General features: G+C 37.3%; 1 protein-coding gene across 1 annotated transcript; it reads left to right on the plus strand.

Moving 5' to 3' along the window:
- The first annotated feature begins 10,194 nt into the window (after positions 1–10,194).
- LOC138871983 (uncharacterized) lies at positions 10,195–10,738 on the plus strand. Its single transcript, XM_070149915.1, has 2 exons — positions 10,195–10,476; positions 10,589–10,738. Exons 1-2 carry the CDS (start codon positions 10,195–10,197, stop codon positions 10,736–10,738), a joined length of 432 nt encoding a protein of 143 aa, XP_070006016.1.
- The last annotated feature ends 1,580 nt before the right edge of the window (positions 10,739–12,318 follow it).

Genomic DNA, 12,318 nt, shown 5'->3' on the forward strand with positions numbered 1-12,318 from the left:
TAGGAGCCCGCCTGAAGAAAGGAAAGGCGTTTTATTTTAAAAGTTGTTGAAATCTCGCCAACCTAAAGAAAGGAATGGCATTTTTAAAGTTGTTGTTGAAGTCAGGAGCCCCCCCTGCAGAACAGAATGGCGATGTATTAGTTGAAGTTAGGAGCCCCCCTGAAGAACAGAATGGCGATTGATTGGTTGAAGTCAGGAGCCCCCTGAAGAACAGAATGACGATTTATTGGTTGAAGTCAGGAGCCAACCTAAAGAAAGGAATGACATTTTTAAAGTTGTTGTTGAAGTCAAGAGCCCCCCTGAAGAATAGAATGGCGATTTATTGGTGGAAGTCAGGAGCCCCCTGAAGAATAGAATGGCGATTTGTTGGTGGAAGTCAGGAGCCCGCCTGAAGAAAGGAAAGGCTTTTTATTTTAAAAGTTGTTGAAATCTCGCCAACCTAAAGAAATGAATGGCATTTTTAAAGTTGTTGTTGAAGTCAGGAGCCCCCTGAAGAACAGAATGGCGATGTATTGGTTGAAGTCAGGAGCCCCCCTGAAGAACAGAATGGCGATTGATTGGTTGAAGTCAGGAGCCCCCTGAAGAACAGAATGGCGATTGATTGGTTGAAGTCAGGAGCCCCCCTGAAGAACAGAATGGCGATTTATTGGTTGAAGTCAGGAACCAACCTAAAGAAAGGAATGGCATTTTTAAAGTTGTTGTCGAAGTCAGTAGCCCCCCTAAAGAATATAATGGCAATTTATTGGTTGAAGTCAGGAGCCCCCCTGAAGAACAGAATGGCGATGTATTGGTTGAAGTCAGGAGCCCCCCTGAAGAATAGAATGGCGATTTATTGGTTGAAGTCAGGAGCCCCCTGAAGAACAGAATGGTGATTTATTAGTTGAAGTCAGGAGCCCCCTGAAGAATAGAATGGCGATTTATTGGTGGAAGTCAGGAGCCCCCCTGAAGAATAGAATGACGATTTATTGGTGGAAGTCAGGAGCCCGCCTGAAGAAAGGAAAGGCGTTTTATTTTAAAAGTTGTTGAAATCTCGCCAACCTAAAGAAAGGAATGGCATTTTTAAAGTTATTATTGAAGTCAGGAGCCCCCCTGAAGAACAGAATGGCGATGTATTGGTTGAAGTCAGGAGCCCCCCTGAAGAATAGAATGGCGATTTATTGGTTGAAGTCAGGAGCCCCCTGAAGAATAGAATGGCGATTTATTGGTTGAAGTCAGGAGCCCCCTGAAGAATAGAATGGCGATTTATTGGTTGAAGTCAGGAGCCCCCCTGAAAACAGAATGGCGATTTATTGGTTGAAGTCAGGAGCCCCCTGAAGAACAGAATGGCGATGTATTGGTTGAAGTCAGGAGCCCCCCTGAAGAATAGAATGGGGATTTATTGGTTGAAGTCAGGAGCCCCCTGAAGAATAGAATGGCGATTTATTGGTTGAAGTCAGGAGCCCCCTGAAAATAGAATGGCGATTTATTGGTTGAAGTCAGGAGCCTGCCTGAAGAGAGGAATGACGTTTATTTTTAAAGTTGTGTATTTGAAGTCAGGAGCCCGCCTGAAGAGAGGAAAGACATTTTACTTTAGAAGTTGTTGTTGAAGTCAGGAGCCCGCCTGAAGAGAGGAATGACGTTTATTTTTGAAAGTTGTTGTTGAAGTTGGGAGCCCGCCCATAGAACAGAGGCATACATTTCAGTCTTTACATTTCAAGCATTGAAGTTGGGAGCCCGCCCAGATAACAGAGGCATACATTTCAGTCTTTACATTTCAAGCATTGCAGTTGGGAGCCCGCCCAGATAACAGAGGCATACATTTCAGTCTTTACATTTCAAGCATTGAAGTTGGGAGCCCGCCCAGATAACAGAGGCATACATTTCAGTCTTTATATTTCAAGCGTTGAAGTTGGGAGCCCGCCCAGATAACAGAGGCATACATTTCAGTCTTTACATTTCAAGCATTGAAGTTGGGAGCCCGCCCAGATAACAGAGGCATACATTTCAGTCTTTACATTTCAAGCATTGAAGTTGGGAGCCCTCCCAGATAACAGAGGCATACATTTCAGTCTTTACATTTCAAGCATTGAAGTTGGGAGCCCGCCCAGATAACAGAGGCATACATTTCAGTCTTTATATTTCAAGCGTTGAAGTTGGGAGCCCGCCCAGATAACAGAGGCATACATTTCAGTCTTTAATTTTCAAGTATTGAAGTTGGGATCCCGCCCATACAACAGAGGCATACATTTCAAGATCAAGTCAGAGGACAATAAAACAGAGGGTTACAATAGGAATCCCCAGCAGAAAACAATAAAATTCCCCGGCACCGGGAAGCAGAAGGTTGCAACAAGAGGTCCCAGCACAAACTCAAGTGCATGTGTCAAAAAGAAGAAAAGCACCGGGAAAAAATGCAAGGAGACAAGAAAGCAAGGCAACAAGAACAAATTGCAGTCTACCTAGCTTCTTGTTTTCTTTTAAGCACGGTGTAACAAGGAGATCGGTAAGCAGTGGTAATAGTATGCAACAACAGTAACATTGCAGTCCCACGGTAGTCCCAACTACCAAAACTTCCCGAACTACATTGACCTGATTCTTGTTTAGCCCAGGATATGTAGGAAACCTTTGAAGCAATGGTTCGGTCAAATCTTTTTCACAAAATGCTTCACACGGAGTACTCGCTTTATCTTTGCACGAAAACCCTTCGTGTCTTCGGGCAAAGAGGGGCAGCTGTAAGCACGTGATTTTTGCCCTATATGAGTATTACTCCCAAAAAATTCAAAAATAAAATAATTTTTCTTGGTGTGCAATTTTTGTGATATTTTGTATAACTATTTGTATGTTTGTCTGTGCATGTTTATTTGTTAAATTATTAAAAATACAAAAATATGTCGCATTTTGCATGTAGGATTTAATTATACAATTGTTAGTAACTAAGTTTGTTTTACAAAAAATAAAAATTACAAAAAATAGGCATTGTTTGCATTTTTAGCATTTAATGTCCAAATATACAATTTTATGCTTAATTATTACTTAATTATGCATTAATTGTTATTGGGAGTTAATTTGCATTTTTTTAACTTAATTTAGTTCTTAATAATAGTTTAAGTATTTTTATAATTTAGTTTAAGAAAAATAAAATAAGAAAAGAGAGCAAAAAATAAAGAATGTCAGAATTGGGCCTCTTCTTCAAATTCAAGCTATAAGCCCAAAAAATACCCAATCTTCCCAAACGACCCAGTCCATTTTGAACTGGGTCGACCCAGTCCATAACCCAACACCCCTATTATCTTACAAACAACACAAAACAAAAAAAGGAGAAGAAAACCCTAAAAAAAAGCTAAGTCATCCGCCCCCCCTCCTATCTTCTTCTTCTTCCTTAAGCTTCACCAAGCTCCATCCATGGCTGCCCCTCCATCCTCCTCACTGAACACACACACACGACATTCTCCATCGTCCCATCGACCCCAACACGAACAGCCATGGCTGCTTTCCCCCCATTTCCCGTTGTCAAAACCAAACGACCATTGGAGTAGCCTCACGTCCACCACCGTTGCTGCGTCGTGCTGCTGCGTCGCTGCGTCTTTAGCTTTACCATTGCTGCTTCTGGTCACGTTTCTGCTTCAGCTGCTTCTCTCCGCGTCTGCCTTTGTCCTCTTCGTCGAGCTCAAGCTTGAGCTCGACATCCATAGCCACTACTGCTCTTGTTTCTGCTTCATCTTCCTCGTCATGATGCTCATCGCCATCACTGTTTCCACCATGGTTGCTGTCCGCTCACGCAGCTGCTACTGTTGCTAAGCAACTGCTATTGCTTCAGTTTTCTTTGTCGCGTCCAGCTGCTACGAGCAGCCATGGCTACTCCAAATAACATTGATGCATCTCCATTCGCAGCTTGTTTCAGCTGAGTCCAGCTGCTGATTTTGGTTCGTTGTCCGTCGACCTCCCCTACTGCTTCATGAAGCTTCTTCTTCCTCACTCGACACACTGCTGCTGCTGCTCGTCGCAGCAGTTGCTTATGCTTCACGTTGCTTCATCTTCTTCGAATCGTCAAAGTTCGAAGGTCTTTCGTTGAGTCGAGGCCCGGACAGATTTGTTTACAATCGTTGTTCGTCGTTTCATTTCCGGTTAGTTGGTTTTTGAATCTCATTTATCATCCATATTTTTGTTTGGTATTTTTCGGATCCAAAATCGATAAATGATTCAATTCTTGTTTGGTTTGTTCGTCGTTGAAATAATTTTCTAGTTTGTTCATATGTTTTGATTGAATTAATTTTCAGATTTCAAATGGAAATTTAATTAGTGGTTTTTCATGTTTATTTTATTGTTTAGGTAAAAGTTGTTAGTCTAATGTTGGTGAGATACAAATTGAAGTTTAATTAATTGTTTCTTCAATTTGTTTCATGTGTTTATGTATTTTTAGAAATTGTTAATATTGTTAAGTTCAAGTTTAAGTTCATAATTGTTTCTTCGTCGATCTTGTTATTTGTCTAAAAGAATTTAGTTGTGTTAAGGGAAATATGTTGATTTAATCGTTTGAATCCATCATGTTTGTTGTTTAAAATAGATTTCATTCATGTTCATACTTTGTTTGTTTGTTCTTGAATCCGAAATTTGTATAGCTTGATTTCTTGTTTACCATTTATGATTATTTCTTGAATTTGTCTCATAATCTTGTTTAAAGTTTAATATAGGAATTGTTTGTTGTAATGTTGTTAGAGTTGATTTTAAGTTCAATATTATTGAATTTAGAAATCTAAATATACTTGTTTGATTGTTGTTGTTGAATCTGAAAATAGATTTGTTTGTTGCTAAAATATTGTTCAATCAAATTTTAGTTGTTCTTTGTTGTTCAATTTGTGTTCATGTGATTTGTTGTTCTTTGTTGTTCAATTTGTGTTCATGTGATTTGTTGTTGAAATGTTGAAGAAATCATGTTCATGAGATTTGTTGTTTGAATTTATGTAGAAATTGGTCATATTGGCTATATTTTGGTTGAGTTTGATTAATGGATTTGTTATAGCTGATGGGGTAGTTTGGTAATTTGCAGTATGTTCAGGGGTAGTTTAGTAATTGCAATAAGGTTGGAGGGGTAGTTTAGGAATTGTACATTTTGTAATTTTTTATGTGAAGCATGGGGGACAAAATGTAATGGGGTGAGTTGTGATATAGTTGTTTAATATAAAGGGGGGACAAGACAAAATTTAGTGGGGAGGAATCTTGTATTTGCTTAGTGAAACATGGGGGACAAAATATAATGGGGTGGTGATGATATATTTATTTAATGTAATGGGGATGAGTGGGAAGATAATGGGTTTGGTAGGGGAAAGGGATTTCTTTTAATTGATTAAAGGGTTGAGATTATATATAGGAAGTCTTGAATACAGATAGAGAGAATACAGAGAAAAAAAAACGGACAGAATTAAAAGACAAGCAGAAAAAAAAGAACTGAATATTTAAGAGAGAGAAAAATTCCGAAAAATATTCAAACTTTCAAAATAGAAAAATCTTCTGCTTTCTTTTATGGTTTGAAATTAGCATTAATTGTTGTTGTGTCATCAAAGCTTGAAGCTTTTGTTTTGGGATTAATACTCCACCGGTTTGCAAACTCTATTCCTGAGTTGTTACTGTTGATGGATTGTTGTTGATGTGCTGTATTGTTATTACTGCTGCTGATTCTCATCTTCATTTTCTTTTGCTTCCAATATCAGGTACACAACTGACACGCTGGTTATTGTAATCCAAAATATGAAGCATGAATACATATGAAGAATGAAATTTTGAAGTTTTAATTTCATTTTTCTTTGTTCCTTTTGTTGATTGTATTTCATCTATTTCATGTATTACTGAATAATAATGGGAATGAGAAAGAATAACATAAGATAGTCATTAATGAATCGGTTTGGCAAAAATGGGTTAATTCACTAGTTATGGAAGTTTCAAGATTATCAACAATAGGTTGATCATGAACAAGTAACTAAATTTAGCTAAGGCATGAATTTAAATTAAACTTCGTAAATTAGGCATTAAGGCATGATTTGAGTTCAAGCAAGATTAGAAGAACGTTTAAGTCTAATAAACTTTCTAATAAGCTTTAGTAATTATGGTTAAATCTAGTTTCAAATGGTTGTGAATAATTAATCTCAATAATTTTTTTATAACAATGCTGAGTTTTAATCTAGCTATATTTGAGTCTTTTGAATATTAGTTGTCGAATTTTTATTTTATTTATAATTTCGAAATTTTGAGTAAAATTCCTTTTCATCAGTATTTGTATTAATCTAGCAATAGAATCCATGTTTTCTTAAAATAATAATAATAATAAAAAAACATAATTAATTAGGATTTTCTTTATTCATTTTAGAGACTAATTTTAATAAAAAGATGTAGTCGTTTTAAGATTTGTCCATTTAAAATAAAATGAGATGAGCCTCGCTTAGTAAAATGTATAGATTGCGGGGCCCTCACAAATGTATGTATTAATTATTTAGAACATCGGAATTGGCCGTCTAGGAAAATTTCACGGCCTTTCCCAAATCGATAATACGCTAGTCGCTCTAGGCGCGTCTTTAACAAAATTATTTTCTTAAATATGGGTGTGCATTTATGTAACCCAAATCCAAATCTCAACGGAGTCGAAATGTGTCGATAACCACGGGTGCATTGATTGCGACGTGGTTTGAAATACGTTTTCACAATGTTGCAATTCTTCGTAAAATAATAACAATAAATAAAAAATAATAAAAGCGGCTAAAGGATAAAATTTGCACATAAGTTTATAATACGTATTATATCAGATAATCAAGCCGAATATAACAGTTGAGCGACCGTGCTAGAACCACAGAATTCGGGAATGCCTAACACCTTCTCCCGGGTTAACAGAAATCCTTATCCGGATTTCTGGTTCGCAGACTGTAATACAGTCATTCTTTTCCTCGATTCGGGATTAAAATTGGTGACTTGGGACACCCTAAATATCCCAAGTGGCGACTCTGAAATAAATAAATAAATCCCGTTTCGATTGTCCTTTAATTGGAAAAACTCCTGTACCCCCGCGGGGGCGGAAAAAGGAGGTGTGACAAAGATAAGAGCTAGAACAAAAGGTGATAACCAAACTGACTGGTTAATAATTGGAGCCTCAAGCTTGCCAGTCGGGGCCTCGGGGTCGAGTTTGATGTTCGGCTGGGAGTTATCGAGGGTGGATTAACAGTTATGATAGAACCAATAACGGCTCTTTATGGCTAATAATAAGCAGTAAATGAAGAACAATAAATGCAATACAATGAATATAAGTAATAAATGCAAGTAATGAGATCAAGAGAATATGTTAGAGAGCAAAGAGAATGTTCTTGTGTATTCAATATTGAGCAACACATGTTTACAAAATGACAAGATCCCCTTTAAATAACAGGGGGAATACCAGACTGCACTTAACTTAACCAGACTGCACTGCCTTGAAGCCGGACGTCGATAACCCCTCGGGTGTTAATCTCGAGCCTACAAAAACGTTCTTATGAAATGTTGTACTAACCGAAAACTGGACCCCCCGATTTTACCGTATACAATATAATGAGTAAAATAGTTGTCCGGCCTTATAAGGCTCGGCATGTGTAACTGTTCTGCTATAGTAGGCTTGCTTATAGGCTCTTGGCCATACTAGGTTCTGTATCTCGGCCATTCTAGGATCGCTCATAGGCACTGGGCCACAGTAAGCTCGGTATGCAAGTTACCATCTAATTAGAGGTTGACCAATAGGGGCATGCCCACCGATTATAGCTCAATGGTGGTGAAAATATTGTAATACTATATATATACATAGACCCTCTACTCTATAGATTAGAAGAAGACAATACTCAATTAAATATAAAGTCTTGATAAGGGAGAATACTGTAACTTATGAGACTGTGATAGTGTATATAAATTCGGGAGTATGAATTTCTCTTTATGCCTCGTTATCAAGCACATGTAATTACGAGATCATGCAAAAATGAAAGAAGGGCTTAGCCTTAACATACCTTAACTTCATTCAGTCCTTAACACCTTCCAATAAATAATTCAAATAACTCAATTCAATCTACCATAACATAAGGAGATTCAAAATCAGTGTTGAGTAAAGGATAAGTCGGCAATTTAAACTAGTAGCTCGTTTTTGCAAATTTGGGCAGCATCTCCCCTGTAACAAGAGCCTCCTATAATACCATATACCAACAACAATGACCAAAGAAATCCTGCAATGCAAAATTATCAATAACAAGACACCATAAACAACGACAAGTCACAACTACTTCACGACGTGCGACAAGCTCCAATTGGAATTCATATACCCCATATCACCCCTTATAGACTTCTTACTTTAACTAAATAGTACCATTAACATGATAATGAATTCATTCATCAATGATTCAATCCTTATACCATATGTTTATAGCAAAGTAAATAATCCACAACTCCAATTAACAACTTTATTCACTAGTTCATGTCCAGTCCATCCATTTAACTTAATCAATGTCAAGATAACCTTTAGTACGTCAAAGAGCACAATATAATTAACTCCTAAACTTTTTTCAAGTCGAAATCCATATTATATTTATCTTACTACAGTTCAACACACTCCAATCACTTCATACCGGCAACGACAACTATAATAGTGTCAAACACCTCGAAAATATTACAAAGAACGATTAATCCACCATTTATTCATTATGTGGTGTTTCTCCACATCATTTCTCATCCAAAAATCCATTAAACAACAAAAAATAAACAGCCCAAAAGCAACATAAAACAGCCCATAGAACAGTCTACTACAAGTCAAATAACTCGAACTCACGGCTTCCGATCACCGCCTCGTGAGTTCGAACTATTAGGAAACAAATTTATCAAACTTACTTGATATTTAATGCGGAATATAGAAAGTAGTAGTTTTATTAACTATAAAGTACCTTCCGAAACTCAAACTACAAAGAAAATGATAGGTAATATAGCGATAGTTACATCGTAGAGATCATTCTAGTGTTATCGCTTCCTGATTGCGTACACGAGATGTTAATATTCTTGGAAACCCTTTTGGATAGCTTGAGGATAAGTTTAGGGGTCTTATTATGGTCGTGGTATGTGAAAAGTGAAGAAAGAGATGCCGTAAGGCTTATGTATATCCATTTTTGAAAAGTCAAAGAGATGCTAGCTTGGCACCCTATTATTGGCTCTTCTTCAAACGCTTATAATTTTTTTATCTGGATGTCGTATGAATGAGTGGTTGAAAGTGATGGAAACTACATTACACGACCTTTATTTTGGTATATAATATGTCCTAAAAAGACCTTATATAACACATGAAATGTAATGCCAAAGTAGCTTCCGCGGCCCACCAATTTGTCACATATGTGGTCTGTGTAGTCTTGCAAAACTGCAAATATCTCTCTTCTCTGATATCGTATCAATAAATGGTTTAATGAATTAGAAATTAAACTCGTAGATATTCAATTTTATATTTTGATCATAACGTAATTCCAAGTATATTAGGAGAAAAGCTCTATTACATTTGACCTAATTTTCAGTACAGTTATGAATGTAACTTGCGATGACCTTTGCGATCTTTTGTTCCCCAACGCACTTGACTTCAAAACGTAACACACGGCTATCATAAGCCTAAAATAACTCGTAACATAACCTCCTTATCACATTGATAACCCTAGTCTCACACCAAAGTGCCTGTTATAACATTCCCAACTTGTCGACTTCCGACGAAACTTATTTTCTTCAATTGGTTTAGTTTCTAAGCCTTCCAACCCTCTTCGTACTTGTAGTACATGATCTTAAATATTTGTAACCTCCAATTAAACATGATTAACTTACTTTATGTTCTTTTAATGATGATCTCATTTTAGAGCTTACATCAATTGACTTACGACGTATTCTCACATATGAAACTACAGGTTGTAACAGAAATAGTCAGCTTGCATGGTACTCCAGATTATATCATTTCGGATCAAGAAGCACAATTCACAGCTAACTTTTTGAAGAAATTTCAGCAAGGTTTGGGTACAAAAGTGAATCTTAGTACAACCTTTCATCCATAGACTGACGGGCATGCAAAGAGGACTATTCAGACGCTTGAGAATATGTTACATGCTTGCATCCTTGACTTCAAAGGTAGTTAGTTGGTATGAACCTTTAACACTCATAGAATTTGCTTACAATAATAGTTATCCTGCTAGTATTTAGATGGCACCATTTGAGGCTTTATATAATAGGAGATGTAGATCTCCCATTAGGTGGTTTGATACTGGGGAAGCTAAATTGATAGGACCATACCTCATGCATCAATCTATGGAAAAGGTTAAGATCATTAAGGAGCAGTTGAAAATGGCTCAGAGTTATCAAAATTCCTATTCAGATGTTCGTCGTAGAGATTTAGAATTCAAAGATGATGATTGGGTATTCTTGATGTTTTCACTCCATGAAGGGTATAATGCAGTTTGGAAAGAAAGGGAAATTGAGTACGAGGTATGTTGGGCCGTACAAAATCATTCAGAGGATTGGTCAGGTGGCGTACAAGCTTGAGCTACCACCGGAGATGTCATTAGTGCTCCCGGTATTTCATGTATCTATGTTGAAGAAAGTAATCGGGGATCCATCGCTTATTGTGCCAGTGGAGACTAGCGAGGTTAATGAAGAACTGTCATATGAAGAAATCTCAGTTTCCATTCTTGATAGGAAAGTCCGAAAGTTGAGGAATAAAGAAATTTCCACCGTAAAAGTTCTATGACGAAACCAGTAGGTTGAAGAGGCTACTTGGGAGGCCGTGGAAGAAATGAAAAAGAAGTACCCTCATTTTTTTGAATAGCTATGTAATAGTTTCTATGAAGGTACTTCTTATGAATTTTGTATCACTTGTTAAGTTGATATGAAGGTGTTCCTTTTTGGTGATATGTTGCTTATGAGGCTGCGGTTGGTGTCATTTTATGTTATGTTACATCATTGGATCATATACATGTTGTTAGGATGTGTTTTTGGGGTTATCTGACAAGTGGATAGGCCTAGTTACAAAGAAAACTCTCGCGAAATTTTTGGAAATTTTTGGAGTTAGTCAAAATTTGGGACTGTTGGTGTGTAGTGTGGTAGTTGAATAGCACCTGATGCTAGTGATGAACTTTGACCCTTATTCGAGAACAAATGATCTTAAGTGGGGGAGGATGTAAGGCCCCGTAAATTTTACCCGAAAACCCAAAATTTTGTGGTGCCGAGAAAGGCTTATGTGTTAAATAGTATAAATTCTTCGCGGCGAGCAAGCTCGTCGCGGTTCGGAGTTTTTAGGTTGAATAGTATGCTAAAGAGTTATAGGAAAATGTTTCACTTAATCCGTGTAATCATTCTACAGGCCGCAGTATAGACGCAGTGTGAGGCAGTTTTTTGGGCCATTTTTGATATCATCTTTGCGGCCCATTATGCGATTGCATAACCATTTCACAGGTTGCACTTTGGTCGCGTATCCAACCTTGAGATTCATCAGATGGTTGTTCTGTGACGCATTATGGGACTGCAGAACAGGTCTGCGGACCGTAGACAGGTCACTGACTGAAGTAGAAAATGCCAGTTCCTGAGGGCCATTATGCGGCCCATTTTGTGGACCATAGAATCATTATGCGGTCACATATGCGACCGCAGATCCTGTTCCGGGGCTTCATTTTGGGGTTTCTATAACCCAACCCAATCTCGTTATGTAAGCATTTTGGATAATTTTTTCTTGTAAAATCTGATACTTTTGGAGTGAGAGAGAGAGTGTGCTCAGAGTGGGGAAGTGTTCTTTAACCTATTAGCCATTATTTTTGCTCAAATCATTGAATATTAAAAAGAAAATTCATTAAGTCTTCAACTTAAAGATAAGAATCTATGCCCTAGCTCTTAATTTCGAAATTCTACTAAAAATGGGTAATTAGCAAGGCCATCCTTGGGTAAGGGAGTTGTTTATCTTGCATGCATGCTAGATAAAAGAGTGTAGGAGGATTGTGAGCTAAAAATGATAAATAATGGAGTGTAGGGTGATGGAATCTTTCACAAAAGGGTCTTAAAAATAAAATGCACATTTAATGTTTGATAATGTGCTCAAATGAGCAAGAATCATGATCATCTTTCTTATTCTTGGTTCAACTTGTTATATTTCTGAAATAGATTGAAGTTGTTAACAGTTCCGGAATATAGTAGAATTTAAAGAAGCTCCATTGATGTATGTATGACTAAACCCCATCGTCTTAGAATTGAACTCCACATATCCATGTATTTCCCAGGTAGCTCACTGTGAGTTGAATATTACGAATAAGCTTGTACTAAAAGATATCCATGTTCAAT

Source organism: Nicotiana sylvestris, chromosome 1 (genome assembly GCF_000393655.2).
Source record: "Nicotiana sylvestris chromosome 1, ASM39365v2, whole genome shotgun sequence".
Taxonomy (NCBI): domain Eukaryota; kingdom Viridiplantae; phylum Streptophyta; class Magnoliopsida; order Solanales; family Solanaceae; genus Nicotiana; species Nicotiana sylvestris.

Bases quoted from the DNA above. Each gene is read 5' to 3' on its own strand.
- LOC138871983 (XM_070149915.1), top strand. From the start codon at position 10,195: ATGGCACCATTTGAGGCTTTATATAATAGGAGATGTAGATCTCCCATT. The intron at 10,477-10,588 runs GTATGTTGGGCC...TCTATGTTGAAG, and splicing joins AAAGGGAAATTGAGTACGAG to AAAGTAATCGGGGATCCATC.